Source organism: Diplotaxodon limnothrissa, linkage group LG7 (assembly GCF_057381915.1).
Source record: "Diplotaxodon limnothrissa isolate DT_005_m linkage group LG7, D_limnothrissa_male_GT1.1, whole genome shotgun sequence".
NCBI lineage: Eukaryota > Metazoa > Chordata > Actinopteri > Cichliformes > Cichlidae > Diplotaxodon > Diplotaxodon limnothrissa.
In genome coordinates this window covers 22,294,429-22,313,276 of record NC_140602.1, presented here as the reverse complement: position 1 = coordinate 22,313,276, position 18,848 = coordinate 22,294,429, and the positions used below count along the sequence as shown (strand labels likewise).

The window sequence follows — 18,848 nt, the reverse complement described above, 5'->3', positions numbered from 1 at the left end:
CATATTTTTACCGTTTTACCAACGTCCTTTATTTAAATATGTTTAAGACTGGCGACGTGTCCAGGGTGTAACCGGCGCCTCAGCCTATCACAACTAGGATAGGTTTCAGACCCTCTGACTTGGATGAATGTTAAAAGTTGTTACAGTATTTTACTGTAAAGGTGTAGGTTCACACTAAAATGCTGACAGCTCTGGTAGCTAGCATTTTACTTTATATCATGTGATCTTTAAAATGTTGCAATGATTGGACTGAGGACAATTTAAAATGAACATTTAGCATCTATTCATACCTGTTTCAACCTAATTTTTTACTCAGATGAGTTATGAGCAACATAATGTAGCAACAGTAAAACTCATGCTTGCTGTTCAGACAGAAGCACCGACAGTATTTAGAAGTATTTAAGCCAAAAAAGTGTATTAGTGTAAAATCTTTAATCTTTAAACATTCCTAGTGCGCACCTTTTTTGACACACCACAGTCAGACAGGTGATTGATAGGGAAGTAATTACATGGGACACAGTCACAGCCTCCATAATAAAGCACATATGCAGCCAAATAGTATCTACTTCCTCAGAGAGTACTGTAATGTTCCTCTATCTGTGTTATTATTAAACAAAAAGAGCATGTCAGTTTTTGTGGTGATGTCGCCCCCGGCAACTGAGCTCTGACAGGTATTCAGTCAGCCTGCAGATCAAAGCAGTTGTGTGTTGAACCACAGCTATGTGGCTAAAAAAGAAAAAAGCATTTCTGACACGTGTAACATAACCTTCATTCTGTTGGTGCACAAAAACCTCTCAGCCATGTAAGGTACATGAAAACTGTGTTTCTCCAAAGATTTTTTTCTGAAATTTGGAACAAGAATGAGCGTCTCACACATACCAGAAACCTTTATTTTCCCCAAACCAGCTGCAGTAACAGGTTTCTTTCCCCAGAGGCAGCGTGGGGGTCTTTAAAGGTGATTCATGATTTCCAGCTGACAAACCGTATTTCTGACTGAGTGTACAGCAGATTTATTTTACTGTACAGACTTGCACGTGGGATGCATGTGGTGTCAACATGCACAGCTGCATATTGACATGACATCCCCATACATCCTGACAGGAAGCTGTGAGCTGAGGAACAAAATGGCTGCCAGCAAACAACAAACTACGGGTGGGCACATATCCCACACAGAGTCATGTTTAGGCTGAAGAGAACATGCTGCCCTTGAACAGACCAAACATGGAATTCCCAATGAAATTCCATAATCCATAATCCATTATTGATTTATAATCCACAGCAGATTAGGCAGCATTCCATTATTTTTCCCCCCGTTCTCCTGTCAATGCAGAGATTGGACACTGCAGAAAAACAACATATCTAGGTCACACAATAAATATTAAGTATAAGGAGTCATATGTGGTAAAGCTGTTGCTAAATATAGGTTTCCTGCCTGTTAAGGGATTCCAGCTTCAGAGGGACATTTCTATAATCCATTTCATGCCTGGTCTCATGAGCTGACATTCCATCACCAGAGGGGGGAAAAAAATTCCCACTGACTTCTCTACAGATTTCGTTGGCCTTTTTATTTTGGTCACTTCCTTTCTACACACAGGGCGTCTTAATGAACAACATATGAACCATATTCATCTTGAAAACAAGTCAGCTTGAACATTTATGATGTTTTCTGAAGCATTTTGGGTCTGAGTCTTGCTCTAACTATCAAACCTTTCTAGTCTCGATGCCCAAATGAACTGCACAGCTTTACACGAAGTTGACAATAGTGACAAAAAACGTAGTAAATGCAGTAAAGCTTAAACCCAAATGGGATCTAGACAGAGAGAATGTCTAGATCTATGGATCAGTGGGTGATTTGCAGCCTTGGTCACAAAACACACCCTGCGACACGATTCAGACAACTCTACAAACCAACCAATCAGAGTCAACCATGTAATGAGACAGACGTTATTAGCGAGCACAACATTTGCCAAGCTGCAAAGGGCTGTGGTACCAAATGTCATCAAAAAGAGTAGCAATCCTCTTCAAATCAGACTTTACATGTCGTCAGATACTCATCTTAGACTTATGGGGCATTCCAGTTATTTCAGAAGTCCAATATCGGAACTTAGAGTGACTTCACTCAGTTAGTGCATTCCAACAGTAAAGTCGGAAAAGCAGGGACTCGCTGCAGAGGCAGCTGAAAGTCCACCTGATGAGTGGAATCAGTCACTTATTTTAGAGACATACTGAATAGAATCAGTATGACCCAAAATACTATATTCAAAATTTTGCAAATTTTGCATGTTCCAATTTGAGAAATGAGGATTATCCATAGTATGCTCATTGGCTAATGACTTTTGATTGACAAGTCCTCAGCTAGTGTGGTTTCACTGGTTAACTCAAAGCTTCAAAACAGGACTTAGCTAAGTTATGTATGACATCATGCTAGCTACATCCATCTTTTATGCTGTTTACCTTTTTTTAGTAAAGTTTGTGCAGTGGAAGATGACTGCTAGACTAAGTTTTGTGCCTTTTAAATGAAATCAGACAGTCAGGTATCACAAAAACGCCACTGTTCATTTTAAAAATACACCCATGTGTCCTCTATTGGTCACAAGGCAAAATGCTAACCGCAGTTTAGTTTCTAATTTAATTCCTTACCTCTAACACAGGCCCCGCTCCCAGGATGATCTGCTCCACCCCACTGGCAAAGCCCTTCTGGCTGAGAGCTGTCAGGTGATGGATGAGGAAGTTGGTGCTTTGGGTCTTCCCAGATCCACTTTCACCAGAAATCACTATGCACTGGTTCTTCCGCCGCTGCAACATGGCATGATACGCCACATCTGCCACAGCATAAATGTGGGGCTCCAGCTTCCCCAGCGTGTGGTTGTCGTACATTTTGACATATTTGGGATTATAGATTGGCAGGAACTGGAAGGGGTTAATCACGATAAGAATACTCCCAACATAAGTGTAGATCTTCTCCTGGCGGAAGCGTGCACGGAGGCTCTCCAAAAGGGCGCGCTCCGTTAGCTCCGGGAGAGCACACAGGTCACAAGGTGGGTCGCTCCCTGCAGGCTGGGGGAGGAAACCCCGTTCGACCATGCGCCTTCGTTCCTCAGTCACCCGCAGCCACATTTGCAGGCTGCCCCCGTAATGAATAGATCCATCCAGGTTTTTCTCCCGCAGGAGGAAGCGGTAATCCTCGCCACTGCACAAGCCACTACGGTTTTCCAGGGCGGTTCTTGGCCACAGCATCATCCGCTGAACCGGGCAGTCGCTGGGATTGAGGATCCACTCTTCCCCACCGAACTCCTTCACCTCGGCCAACACGTAGCATTTGGTACGGTCCAGGTGTAACCGTTCGATGAGGCACTCGATGGCTTCAGCAGCAGTGGTGTTCTTGCGGGCGGTGACGGGGCAGTAGATGGTGCCCTCAGCCAGGGAGCCCGGATAGACGCGCAGGGTGAACTCCTGGTCCTCCAGGCGCCGCCGCATGCTGCCACTAATGGTGGCCATATTGGCGCTGCCGGTGTAGCTGCAGCCGCCATCTTGTAGGCTCATGGCGGCGCAGCAGGTCCCATCAGCAAGCTGCTCTCAGGGACCAAGGGACTGACTCAGGACATCCCAACTAGAGGAGGGAGAGAGAGAAAGATGGAGGCGGTTAAGACATTTTTGGTTTCAGACATCAGTTCATGCCCTCACAGCGTCAAACACTTCCAAGTACATTGAGTCACAACAGGGTCATCAGAGTCAGGGCGACACAGTAGTCCGACTCAATGGGCTTTCTGTTTCGTATCGTAAAGGGAACCACTATGAGAGCCGCCACAAAAGAAGAGCAAGAGCCCGATGCTAAGGGAGAGTCGAGAACTGATAGTGGGCTGATAGTTATTCAAAACAATGAGGAACAGTAGCTGCTGCATGAATTTAAAGGCTACTGGCCACAGCTTATCAGAGCCACATACACTCTGTGTGTGTGTGTGTGTGTGTGTGTGTGTGTGTGTGTGTGTGTGTGTGTGTGTGTGTGTGCGTGTGTGTGATAATCCAAGTACTGTAGCTGTGTGCCAAGATTAACAGCTGCCACCTTCCACACAAAAGTGGCTGTAATGAGAGCACAATGGTGCAATTCACCACTTCCCTGTTGATAGTGGACACAGGACTCCATTCTCCCTCTCAATCTTTCACACACACAAACTTCAAATGTCACACTTGAAAATTTAAAGTGCTCTTCCATCGATTAATGATTTTGGGAGACAAACCGCTTTTAAATTCAATTGCACAAACAACAATACTGTATATTGTGTCTGGGACACGATCAGAAACAGACTATAGCACTTCTGTGCTGCACTAGATTAATATAACTCTTTATATACAGCATTTTTTACCTGATTTTTAACTGATGGTAACGGTTTATATTTACCTCTCTACTTAAATGTGTAACTGCTTTTTCCTTGGGCAATCAAAGCTCCAGCATTACTTATAATATATGGAACAGCTTTACTGTCAAACTCTGAAGTTGTTCTGTACACTACATGTGTTGTTAGTTTGGACTTTATCGCTTGAGAAGTAGGTGAAGTTGTGCCAGAAATCTCGACAGTGTTCAGACTGCATCCGTTTGATGGAGCCATTGAAATACTTCAAGGTTAATTTAACTAACTATTCTTTTCTTTTCTGGAGCCAGTTCACCTCAATGTTTCCTTCATTCTTTACTTTCTCTTTTTTGGTTGAATTTTCTAATCTGCTACATCTCTCTCATGCCTTCTCTATTTTTTCTACGATACAACAAATACGCACCAGACAGCCAAAGTCAAACGTCTGTCAGGGCGGCTGTTAGCAACACAGCTTCCTTTAGTTGTCCTTTGAGCTATGTGTACAGTATGTGGCCGACAAACACAGAAAGATAAAGACAGGAGAGGAGAGGATGAGCCAGCCACTCGCCCTTTGAGCGCTCCAGACAGGCCTTCCTCTCCCTCTTGCTTGTCTGGAGTAATCTTGAACACCTACAGGAGTCTGCAGCAGCCCACAGACAAACAGGGAGGAAACAGACAGCCGAGTGTCTGTAAGACACAAAGAAGTGAGCTGTGAGGGATGAAAGACAGGGCAAAGGCAGAGGAGGCAGAGCTGAGAGACAGGCAGAGATGACAGAGAGCCTGGGACTTAAGATAACTGACGCAATCACTCGCTGGGACACTAATGAGCTGCTCAAATAGGTAGACGGTCAAAGTTTCAAGTCTATTATGCAGAAATGCAAATAGAGTCAGTATTCATCACGGTGCGTGTACGCTGTGCTGGTTTCCTTTTGGGAATTTCTGGTGTTTTTACACAAATATACAAACAAACACTAAAGTTCCCTGACACTGTGGTCACAACGATGTGAGTAATAATGGCAAAAATGCAATCCAAGGCTTGATTTATGGATGTTGATGCAATTACACTGTTCCTCACTATAGCCCCTCCTGCCCACACACACACAGTTTACTTGGATGGGCCACCCAGATTTAGAACCTCATTTTGGCATTTTTATGTCCTCCAAGAGAGCGACACCAACCCCTTTGCTGTCACTTTAAAGGCTCCGTCTCAGTTCAGAAGGTAGCCCCGGCTCTTCACATGACACGTTTCCTTACCAGCAAGTTCACCGTTCAGGTCAATTTAATTCCAATGTCTCTCCAGTGATTCCCTCCTCTGTGGTTGGACATACACTGTCAGCTAAATGAACCTGGAGCAGGTGGAGAACTGGCACACGTGTCACTGCGCTGTAATAAAACAAGAGCTGGAGTTTGAGTTTACAGCCGTGGATTGAGACTCTCACTTGGAGGGGCAGCTGATTGTTTTAGTCTGATGTGTTATTTATTCATCACAAACTAGTTGGTTATTAAGGTTTCTGCAAAGGATAACCTCATAAATGGTAACATTTATTTTTCCTTTGAGTAAGTGGATGCATGCCTCCATTTATGTGGAGACACAATAGAAGCTACATCTTGTTCATCCCACCTTAGTTCCCCCCTCTGGACAGACACTGCGGGACACATGCAGCCACACATAAATGTGACGTAATGACACGTGGAAAAGGAAGTAGTAAACACTGAATAGGGAATGGATTTTCAGGAATTCTATTTCTATAACACGAGAGCTTTTTAATTGAATGTTATTAGCATTTAATTTTTAGAAGCATCTTATAAGGGCTCAATGGTGAATTTTTGCCTGAGGCCCAAAAGACTATAGAATCGTCACTGCTGCACATCCACCGCTCACAGCATTAAAAAAAAAGAAGTCTGACATCTTAATTTACTGGATAACTACTGAGCAGACTAGTGTGTGCCTACTCTATCAGCATAACGAAGAGGTTTGATTCACAATGAGATGAAGCACAGTCTTGCACATCGCTGTAAAGCTGCTGCTGAGCCCAGCTGCTGTGGCCTTCATTCAGTTCTCCAGTTGCTTCGTCTTCATCAGCTCTCTGCAGCTTGCTGAGCTCAGCTGCCAGTCCAACTCAGAGAGTCATTAAACTGGAAAGCAGCAACTTATGACTGCTGTCGGCATGTCTTCCTGTCACAGGCCAAAAATGAGCCACTGAGGGCAAAAAGCATGCATATTTCCCAATGAGAATGGATGACAAGGAGACGCAGGAGCCTGGGGGAGACTGAAGAATCTTTCCACATTTCTCCATATTGGCAAACTGCACGATACATTCTTGCACATCAAACAACGCTATAGCAGAGAGTGAAGAGGGAATTAAATACACTGAAATCAAATCAAATCTTCAGTGAACCCAGAGCAACAAAGTGTGCAGATCTCCTTTGATGTCTGGCAGGTGGCTTCCTGAAGGAAAATCAGTTTGTCTGGAATCAGCAGAAGAAAACGTCGCCGCCTAAACAGAGCAAAACTACAACTCAGCTCCCGACGTGTGGTCGCTGGGAAATACCGTTTGAAAAACACTGCAGATGTCACCAAAATAAAAGGATATTGTGGATTAGGAGTTTAAAGGGCAATCCAAATCCCTACTTCGGGTAATGACGTCCCCGCCCCACAAATATATATATGTGTTGCTTTGCTGCCTCGAAAGCTAATACCACTGGCTTCCCTTTAAACCTTTGCCCGAGTCAGCGGACTGCAAGTCTCCAGAGCAGAAAATGAACCTGTTCGCCTGCATTTCAGCATTTAGCCTTGCAGAGAGTTCATGCAGGTTACACTGGACGCTCCTGGCCAGAAGGAGGTAGAGACTGGTGGATGGTGCAAAGGTCAAAGTAACTAGTCAAGGTCACAAATCACACATGGTAGAGCTGCGACCTCGCTGCCAACATTTTTTGGGGGGAGATGGAAAAATCGTTTCTGACATTTCCTCGAACAGCTGCACGCGGTGAGATCATTCGGGGAGGAACTGGATGACTTTTAGAAAACAAAAGCCTTTAATAATATAGCTGGACATGACCTTAACTGTATGTTCAACATCTACTCTAACTATTGCTGACAGAATTAAGGAGGATGATGGATGAAGCTGGAAATTGATACAAGTCGGGTATGGAAGAGAAGGGAGGAGATGAGATGATAGAAAGCAAAAGTGGTGGAAGGAAGGCGAAGCACAGGACGGGGCTGAACATCTGTTACGTCTTGTTTTGACATGGTTGAATCTGAAGTGCTGACAGCGTGTTGAGATAAGGACGTAAGCTGACATGGTGGAGAAATGAGCTTGTAGTTTAAAAGTAGAGAGACTGAAAGAGTAGAAGATGTTTTAATGAGAGCGTGGAAGTCATCTGACTTGCCGGATAGGTTCAGCCCAGGGTCACGGATACGCATGTGGAGTAAAACTGCAGATGTTTTAAAACAGGGCTCCTAAATAGATAATTAAAGAGAAGGAGACTGACAGAAAGTAGTGAAAAAAAAGGAGGATTTCCTGTAAGCTCCTAAACTGATTAATCTGCCTACCAATCCAAAATTCAAAATTAGTTTTTGAATCAATTTAAAAATCAGCTATTAAAATAACTGTTGATAAAATACCTACAGATTAACTATGTGATCGGATAGGAATCCATCGGCTTATCTGAAGAATCAGCCTCTGAGGTAACAGCCAGGATTTTCCGGCTTCCTGTGAAGCCACCGGACATCTAAACCAGTTTTCTACTTGCATTTAATCCCTATGATTTCCACGCCCCGTTTCCATACAGTGCTGAAAGATATATTTGAGCTATAGTCTCAAAGCTCAGACTATAGCTGCAATTCCTCTTCAGGTCTTCTTGTGACTGTTCAGTATTTGCACTTTCACAAAGCAAAAATGAATCCCTATCTTATTGATTGTGCAGGCTTCTGTTTATAGAGATGAACTAACTGACTACTTGTTTCAGCTCTAAAGGAAAGAGAAAGCTAATGGTGCCGGGTTGTTGTGTACAAGCAAATATAATTCTAAAGATATTTAGCTGTAAATATTAATGGAATTGCATTTGTTAAATAAATAAATAACTTGACTTCATGCGCTTGAATAACACTCTAGGTTTGTTGTTTGCGTCCCTTAAAAAAAAAAAAAGACTTCGGGTACTCTCAAACATTGTTTGCCGAGTTATTATCCACCATGACTTCCCATAAAACCATAGCGCCATCTCTTCAATGATGTTGACAAGTGTGCAGTGCGGCTGCAAATATCCATTAACTGTTGCATTAGAATCATATTAAACCCATTTATTTGTTTTTGAGTTGAAATATGGTCAACATTAACGTTTGCCTCAGGCTTTATTGACTTCAGGCAGATTATTAGAAATCTTCTTAAGTCAAATGTTGTGTGCTAAATTATACCCCGTGCAATCCATTTGATAAATGCAAAATATAAGTCGACATATTTGTTTGTCTGTCTGATGGCAAAATAAAAACAACATTTCAGACAAAACTGCTGGAAGCTTCATCTCTTTTTCAAATTGTTACCCATCATAACACATGCTGTGCATCCTTGTTTGAGAGCAATTATGGTGCACCACAGTTTATATGATGTTATTTGACCTGATAGAGGGTAGAATAACACTTATTAGATGCTAAGTGGACACTTTAGATTGCTACTTTACTGTAATATGACATGTGTTGGCTGGTTGCTAAAACAGACTGTGTACTGTAGAAAAGTAGCCATCTTGAATTTTGGAAACAGATGTGACAAATTAGAGACGGATCTCACTGAAAAGAGAACGCTGCACACCAAGATCTTCTTACAATGCAGATGCACCCTTGACTCACACTGTTACATTTTTTACACATCAAGTAATTTCTGTGTAGCACACAACAATAGCACACTTGGAGCCAGCACATTTATGAATCATCCACTACGTTTGGAGACAAAAAACTCCTCTCAGGGCTCAGCAAAAATATGTTCCTTTTGGATAAAGTAGATACTGTTAAAGTTTAACTTTGAGGACATAATTTGCAGTTGAAAAAAAAAAAAAGGGTGCAATAGATGTTACCGTAACAGCCAGAGTAACAAAAGAAAACAAAATGTTCAAAATCGCAATATTAGCCAAACCTGAGAGAAATATTGTGGTGTTTCCCAGCTCTACTATTCACATATCAGCACAGTCAAACATCAGGCCAAAGACCAGCTAATGTTCAATGTTCCTTTGCGTTCTTACACACACCTCTGTCGGGTGATGTCTGGAAAAGTTCATGACTGTGCTACATGTGTTATAATCAGTTAGCTTGTCTAAATGGGACGCTACTTAACAAAATAAACATCACATTGTGTTTAGGAAGAGTTGAAATGAATGACTGAGACCACGACATCATGAGTAAAATGTTTGCCAAGTTCATAATTCAAGTAATAAGTAGAGTTCTTGTCTCATAGATTTACATACATCTAATGTCTTTTTGCAGCCAAAGGATCGTCCCCCTGCTGGACACTAGCGAGATTGCAGTTTTAAAACACATCTGCACTAGCTTCATATTTTCACACCTGCAGATACAGCTTCCATCTTGTATACAGCCAAATATAAACCAATTTTTATATAAGTTTATGAACCTGCAGCTACATTTGCTCGTTCACATCTGCACTCCCATGCGCCTGTGCGCACCCAGCCTCCTCCCAACCCTGCAACTAAATACACACCGGCTCACTCCTTGGCGGCCGCTTATCAGGACCTGGAGCCTGGGGCTCGCTCGGGCCACTTCGGAGGTAGGGTGCCCCCGGCCTCTCGGCCTGGGGCTCGGTCACTCAGGTACGGCTGGCTGCCGGCGGAGCTCACGGGCGCGTCACTGCAACTCCCCCTGGCTTCTGCTCTGCGGCTGCTGAGTGAGCCCTCATCTGGGACTCTCCTCAGCTCTTACTGGAACAGTGGCGCGGCTGCCCCTCTGTTGGTCTTCCTTGGTCTCTTGTGTTCTGGGGGCCTCTGGATGTCTGGAGTTTTGATCTCCTCCATACCTGCTTCATGCCCTGGAGGACGGGGCTGTGGCCCCCCCACACCCTCTAGCAGATCATTACATGAAGGAACCTTTTAAAAAAAAACAAGCACGTCCATGCTCACAGGTGTACACACGGGTGATCACACCCACAAACTACACCCTTTTTGGCTCCTACCTCAAAGCACACTGTGTTCTGTTGATCTTATGTGCTGCACAATAATGTTTAATATTTAGTATTTACTGTCATATTCCCATATATCATTGTGATGTTGTTTATTCTATTACTCTTGTTTTCTTCTGCTTGTTTTCTTTTTTCTTTCTCAGCAGGTGATCGAGGTGATTGATATATGCATTTTTTTTCTTTTCTTTTTTTCTGCCGTTCTGTTGGTTTTTGTTTTTTGCCCTTCTCCCCCGTCCCTCTTCTCAGCTGTTTCTCTTTCCCTCTTTCTTTCTCCCCTTCTTTCCCCCAGTCAAGTCTGTCCCGTATTCAGCAAGTGAAAATAAAATAAACAATAAAAGGTGAATCAAATGGACCATTACGGCAAGGCTGGGATGGTCAATTTGGTAAAGTAAATCCGTTGGGCATCTTTCTTTGCCTTTAGACAATAATTCTGATGGCAAAAGAGCCAAACGGGACAGGCAAAAAAAAAAAAAGGAAGAGTTGAAATGAATGACTGAGACCACGACATCATGAGTAAAATGTTTGCCAAGTTCATAATTCAAGTAATAAGTAGAGTTCTTGTCTCATAGATTTACATACATCTAATGTCTTTTTGCAGCCAAAGGATCGTCCCCCTGCTGGACACTAGAGAGATTGCAGTTTTAAAACACATCTGCACTAGCTTCATATTTTCACACCTGCAGATACAGCTTCCATCTTGTATACAGCCAAATATAAACCAATTTTTATATAAGTTTATGAACCTGCAGCTACATTTGCTCGTTCACATCTGCACTCCCTGTGTGCACCCAGCCTCCTCCCAACACTGCAACTAAATTCCAAATGTGTGGGAACTGGAATAAGAACTATTTTACATCAGCAGTGTAGCAAATAAATTACTGTGCTGCTGCAAGGAAGGCACTACAGGAGTCGGATTAGGGCTGAACGATATATCGCATTTGCGATAATATCGCGACATGATCAAGTGCAATTTTCTAACCGCAAAGGCTGCGATTATACTGCGATTATAAGGCTGTCCAAATTACTACCATATCCCAGAATTCATAGCGCGGCCCAGCCAAACTCCAGTTTCCAGCAATGGCGGCCGCTACTAAGTTTTAAAATTACTCATACTAATCTTTCTGGGTCACAAAATAAACTTTTAACATATTTTCAGGCGAGAAAGTAGTTGTGTAAACATCAAATATCTGCTCGGTTTATCAAGATATCCCATATTTGCAAAAGTGCTTCGACGTTTTCAGAGGCGTCTGCTACCCACCAGCTCGACAGCTAGCCGGGAGCTCGAGGGTTACTGATGCGGCCGAGAGCGGCACAACTCCCGGCACATCATTTTCAGATCACCGCGGAGTTTCGCTGCTCGGGTTAAACGTAATATATAAGTCACTTAGACAACCTAAAAATGTTATTGTTGGGCTTTTTTCAGTGTTTTGTTTGTTCGTGAGTAAATCGGTTTGGCTGAGATTAAAGTTATTAGATTAGATAAAATAAAACTTTATTAATCCCCCGGGTGGGTTCCTCCTTGGTTTTCACACAGCTGACTAAACGTCAAACAGAAAACTTATTAAACAGAAGTATGAGACAGTCGAGAATTTACACCAGTGTCTGGTTATATTTTAGATAGCAAGAAGCAGACGGCCGAGTTTATTAAACTCCACCGAGACAGCGGTGACGCTAATCAGAACTAGACCGTCCAATTTCACGCCTTTAAATTTTAAAGGCGTGTTTGTGTGTGTGTTTATACAATTGCTATTATGTTTGCACTTTATGTGTAATGTTACTGACTGCAGAGATCAGTAAGATGTGTGTATTTTTTATTTATTTAATATTATTTTTTAATTGAATGACTGTCTAGTAGTTCACAGATGTCGAAAAACTGAGTGTGGTAAAGCCACTGATTTTTTTTATGTATATTTCTGCAATCTGCACATTGTACTGACTTTCATTTTAATGTTTACACCAGGGTTCCTTGCCAGCACTTTATGCTCAGATGTTTGTAAGCTAAAAATAAACTATTGTGTATGTTCAAATATACTGTTGTGATTGAAGAAGTTAAATAAAAATGTCAGTCATCAATTCATGCATCACCTCATGTCATCATAACAGAGGTCTGTCTTCCAGGAAAGAACAGTTTAAAATTAATGTAATATAGTATTGGCCATACTATATGATGTATTGCTTGTCTTTGTTTAATAATACAGAAGACAAAGACCTTAAAAAATAATCGCATATCGCATCGCAATCGCAATATTGGGGCAAAAAATCGCAATTAGATTATTTTCCATAATCGTTCAGCCCTAAGTCGGATAGTCTTCAGGATCACAGAAAAGTTTGAGAAACCTGCCAGGAACGGCAGGCACACATCCAAGATATTAAATGGAGATGAGAAGCTCAACTAGTCTTGCAGGTCTAAACAGTAACACCCACTCCTCTCCCACAGTCGGTTCTCACCAATACACCAGCAATAAACATCAGACCTCAGTAGTCCCCCTGCACTGTTAACGCACATAAACACACTTAACGTACAATCTTTCAACACAAAAGGTGCACTCTTACCCGTCCCAAAACTGAGTGCTGTGCTAATAAAACTCAAGTGGAAGAATGGGAACTACAGGGTTTAATTATACTTTGAACTGTGACTGCACATCAAGTCTTTTCTGCCTCCTTACAGACACACAGACTCTCCAAGCCAGGATCACTCGTCACTGAAGATCATTTAAGGATTGCAGGCACAGTGTTACTCTCAGCAGGCTCACTCTTGATCTACAGTATCATAGCAAGCTTAGCCCACACACACACACACTCCCAAAGCATCACCTCAGATGAGGACCACACCTTATTATTGTCCTCAACAAAATATAAAAGAATATATCGAAAGTTCAACCTACACAAGTTTTCAAAAAATAATAATCTAGGGCTCACGAATCATTTTCAAACCCTGCTGTTTGAAGCCAGAGATTCAAACAGTTCTTGTTCTCAGTTCCTGAAATCCTGACATTTTAAAGGTCAGGATTTTATATCTGCTACCGCAAAGCTGCTATTTTGAATTCCTGCAACATCTGAGGAAGATAGAGGAAGATAATCATCTTTTTCACTCTGTGTGTATCAACAGCTGCTTATTTGGACAGAAACTCATCAAATCTGCATCTGCAGAGGTGCTAAAGAGTGTCAGTATATATGCAGGTGGAAAAAAATAACTGATAAACACCACATGCATGAAAATCTTATACTTAAAAGAAATCACTTTTGTACTGGTGGTTAGCGCTGTGGGCTCCTAGTAATAATCCAGTCCGGGGCCTTTCTGTGTGGAGACATGCATGTTAGGATCGGATAAATTTGAGTAAAGATTGTTCCAAATCCAGTTGAAATTGACTTCTTAATCAAGTCTACAATGTGCTGAAATTTGTGCAAGACTCGTCAAACGTTCTGTGAAAGGCGCCAGGGTTTTTTGCCCAACTTTAAACTGTTGCAGAACTGAACAAATAGAAAAACTTTCACCTTTAGACACAGATCTGTGTCGTACTTTTTAACAAGGCATCTCACACTGAGTGTCGTGTTCCTCCCGTTTAGTGTTTACTTTAAGCACAAATGTGACGCAGAGTTACTGCAGAACAAAAAATGTGTTCAGGCAACTTTCCGTAGAAAGTTAAAGGTTGAAATAAAAAAAGCAAAAAAGCTTAATAATAATCGCCCTGTGTGTGTGTGTGTGTGTGTGTGTGTGTGTGTGTGTGTGTGTGTGTGTGTGAATTCCTGAATTCCAGTGGGCCAGCAGAGCTCACAGGAACTGAGCCCACACAGACACAAACATCTGCCAGAAACCGATGCACACAGTGCCGAGTCAGTTAGCGAAGCACTCTGAGGCTTGTGGACTGTATGTGTGTGTGTTTGGGGGGGGGGGGGGGGGGTGCAAGACGCCACTTCTACACTGCACTGAGCTAGAAACAGGACTTTCTCATGTTAAGCAGAAGATCTGGTCAACACTCTATGGGTTAAAGCTCAAGTGCAATGTAATAGGAGAATGATCCCAAGCACAAATAGGTCCTTTATTTATCCAGGGCGATCTGGCCACTTCTGAACACCTCAAAAAGGATTCAATTAAACTTCAGTGCAGACCGAGTTAAAATCTGGACCTGAACCCCAGTGAAATGCTGGTGAAAGACTGCAAACCCTTCAAACTGGCAAAAGGGAGTGGTGCCAAAATACTATGACAGCAAAGTCCGAGACAGATCTAAAGTTATTGGAAATACTGCAGATATTGTACATAAAGGTGCCACAGTCAGCAGTGGCATGTTTTCAAAATGCAGAATTAGCTTTTCTATTTGACAAATGTGCATTTTGTGACTTCACAAAATGCACATTTGTCAAATAGATATATATTTTTACACAGCACACACTACACAGCACCAGATCCTTCAATACTGTGTGATGTATGTTTAAGAGCACCATTCTCTCTCCACTCTTAGATTTCCCACTGGGGGATGACATCATCTCAGGCCATCCGCCCTTCTCCTGGCACACAACACACACAGTTATGTATCCATGCCTTCAGTGGACCTTCCATTAACTTACATTCATTGTCTACAATGTAAGCAATACCTACTAGCACAGAAACATCACCCTCTTTGAAACGTCGTGAAAAGCCCATCACAGCACTCTTGCTGCTGCTCTTTTCCCAAACCACACCCTCACTTTGTAACACGTCTTCACTTTCAGTTATTTTCATTTTTTGTGTTCTGTCCCCATAAGGAACACATGTCCCCATAGTGTGAGCACAAATGCAGGTCCCCACAACATTAGTAAAACATGACACACACACACACACACACACACTTTAATGGAGCCGCAATGGGGAGCTCTATTGATTGAAGACCCCGCTTCTTACTGCAATCAAACATTAACTGTGATTCTCTGTTGCCATGGTAACATGGTAATTGAAATCAATTAGCATCTGAGCGTCACGATTTTCCCAATGTGATGTTTTTGTGCATGTCTGGTGTGTATGTTGGCACACAGAGCAGTGAGAGCAGCAATAGTAGTACTGTTTTGTTTTTTTTATTTCAAAAGGCAGCAGAGTGAGCTGTAAACCAGCAAAATTATAAATGTGAGTCTATGTGAGGAAATCTTTTATTTTAATGTGTTCTGCAACCCGCTAGATAAGCTCGCCAAAGAGCCAGTATCATCTTTCGCTCTTTCTTCCTAGCTAACCAACCCCCAGGAGACGCCTATGACTCCATAAGTGATGAGCAAGCGAGTCGCTATTGATCAGCGAGCAGAGACAAAATGTCGACCTCCACCATCGGGGAGTGTGCTGGAGGCCGACTGCCTCAGGTTTACCCTAAAGATGACTGACAGGAACTGGCCTGAGACAGACAGATGTCGGAGTGGTTTGGGTCTGTGTGCGTTATGTCATTTAATGTGGGACCTCAAACATCAACACGGGTGGATAAATGTGTTCACAGGACGTTACTGGTTAGCACCTTAAAAAAAACAAAACCTGTCAAAACCAATGACGATACAGTCATCGGTCAAAACGGAGGGCACAACTGTTACACAACTCATGTGATTTCATAGCTGCTACATTCACACCCTTCTTTCCTTCATTCCCTCTAATCTCACCTTTTCCTACCTTTTCCCTCTGCCTACTCCTTTCTCCTCCTTTTTGCCTCCATCCTTTTTACAAATTTTTTTTGTTTTCACTCCTTCCTTCCTTCCTCCCCTCTCTCTCCTTCCCATCTCTCTCTCTTTTCATCCTACCTTAACTTAACTCTTCACCTGCCCTCCACATCTTCTCTTTTTTTCCCTTCCCATCTTCTCCCTCCCTTCCCTCTTTTCGCATCATTCCATCCTTCCCTCTTATTCCTCCCCTCTTTCCCTCTTACTCCTCCCCTCCTTTCACCCCTTTCTCCTACTTTCCTTCCTTTCTCCCTTCCTTCTGTCTTGTCGCTTTCCACCCTACCCTCTTACTCCTCCCCTCCTTTCACCCCTTCTCTTCCTTTCCTTCCTCTTTCACTTCCCTTTGCCTACTCCCTTCTTCCTTGCTTTATGTTTTGACTCCATGCTTTTTCCATGTTTTCATCCTTCTTTTCTTCCTTTCCTGCTTCCACCTCCTTTCATCCTTCCTGCCATTTTTCCTTGGCCTCCTCATCTCTTTTTGCCTATTTCCATCTTCTTCCCTGTCTTTCTTGTTCCTTTACATCTTCCCTCATTTTCCTTCCTCCAGTAATCCAGTCTCATTATTCCAAACTGAGTGTAGACCTATTCAAAAAAGTCATGTATATTGAATTTTACAGTATACAAAAGACAAAAACAAAATAAATCAGGGAATACCCAAAATAAATGAATAAATAAAAATAAATGTCTGTACAAAAACATTTTAGCTCATTTAAGTCCAAATTTCAAGTGATTAAGTGAGTAAATTAGCAAATGTAAGACATCTGTAAAAATGTAGAAAAATAAAAAGTCAAATAAACAGGGTGGGAAAAAAGTTATAACACAGATTTGAACCAATTAGTCCAAGGTCCAAGCTTTAATATCAGCTTGCTGTGCTGAATAAAAGCACTTTTGAGGAGAAGACGGGGGTACGATTGGTGTGTATTTCTCTCCCACAGCCTGAGTGAGGCCAGAGAAAACACCCCCTTCCAAGTCTATTTGCATTAAAGCTGCTTGTGCCCTGGACTTGTTCATCAGATCGCGAGACAATCTGCCCACAGTTTTGGCTCTCAGGGTGCGGTCAGCCAAGCACCACTCAGAGGAGCTAATGCTGAGTAACTGCTGGACGCCGCAGAGCTGTGGAAAATGAAAGAGAAGAACTTAATAAGGTGAGCCGGACCAGCAGACGGGCTCGCTCAACACAACCGAGGAAACGGGCGTCTGAGATGTCAACAGACTGACCACAGAGGTACCATCAGCTGCAGCCCACGGCGCAATTACCAATCATCAATATTCCCACTTTTCAAACAATGCTACAAGAACGCCGTCTCCCCTTACAGGGTCACCGTGTCACTAATGGCTCCATCATACCTCATTGATCCTCCAGTTTCCACCTCTGTTTGCTGTTCTGTACTGGGATTTGTGTCCGCAGGACAACAATCAATACCATCCTCCATCCTCTCCCTCTGTTTTGTGCATTAGTTGTCCGCATTTTTTCTTTTTAAAAAAGTCAATGCTCAGATGAACTCAGGTTGTTTTGTTTTATCTGTGCTGCAGAGCCCTAAATGTCAAACGAACGAAACGGGTTAGGCTAGGACATCAGTATGAGAAGTTTCCATTAAATTAAATGCAAGCATTAAGACCAGAGATATTCAGAGTGTACGGCAGGCCTAACATCATCCTGCATTACTCACTTCGAGCTGGCCTGTTTAGGAGTGTCCATAAAAGGTCTGGGATGTAAAATGTCAGTCAATTAAATGGCCTCAAAGGATGCTGGCCTCTTTTAACTCTTAATTTAAAACCGCCTTTTTTTCCGTCCTCCTTCTGCTACTTTCCAGTCATACAAAAGCAAAAAAAAAAGAAAGGGGGGGGGACTCGGGCTGAGTAATGCTCGTGGACAGACCGTTCCTCATGCATAATTTCTGCACAGTAATAAATGGTGAGGCCGTGGCGTTTTGGGGAGATCAAAGCAAAGCAAGCCTGGCCCTAATAATGGCTCTTATAGTGCTGGACCAGAAAGAACCAAAGATGCCACAGGCAGCAGGATGTGTGCGTTTGTTTGCCAGAGAACAAGGAACTACACTTTTGGATACAAAAGCTCTCATAAGCTTTTGTGTTCCGATCTGCTGAACAGATGAATGAAGCTCATAGATGAATGAACTCACAGCGCAGCCCGACAGGTAAAGTGATTGTTCAGCCTAAACAATCACCTGCTTCCTGTGCAGCTCTGTCACTTTGCCTTCAGGGCAACAGCCCGCCACACCTTCAAGGCAGACAGACAAAAATAGGTCAGCAGCTAATGCGTGTATTTTTTGTGCATTCTCAAGTGTGAGTGCATGCATGTGTATATGCAGTCGCCATGGATGTGGTAGCTGTGAGATGAAGGGGTCCGCAGCACTCCAATAAAAGTGGGCTGAAACACGACACCGATCACCACACAGCCAGGGAGGAAAAAAAAGGCAAAGCTCAGCAAAACAAGGGTGCCACAAACATTACCAGTAGCATGTCTTTCAAACCATTTGACAATCAGCAGAGGGGATGTTGAATTGCATGTTTGCGCCCACATTTTGGACGTTGCCTCTGACAGCGGCTCTCAAGCTTCTGCGATCTGAAATGACATGTCGCCTGTTAGAACACATGTTAGTTTTCCCTAACTGTCTCTCTGAGGCCTGCG

At 42.8% G+C, this 18,848-nt stretch overlaps 1 protein-coding gene across 1 annotated transcript in view; it reads right to left on the bottom strand.

Annotated features, from left to right (window-relative positions):
• The window catches only part of LOC146628255 (unconventional myosin-IXAb-like), a 160,287-nt gene that overhangs the window by 115,162 nt on the left and 26,277 nt on the right, over window positions 1-18,848 (bottom strand). The window contains exon 2 of the mRNA XM_085359437.1: window positions 2,641-3,610. Coding sequence (XP_085215563.1) covers window positions 2,641-3,543 — 903 coding nt within the window. The 5' untranslated portion in view covers window positions 3,544-3,610. The remainder of the gene's footprint in view (window positions 1-2,640; window positions 3,611-18,848) is intronic.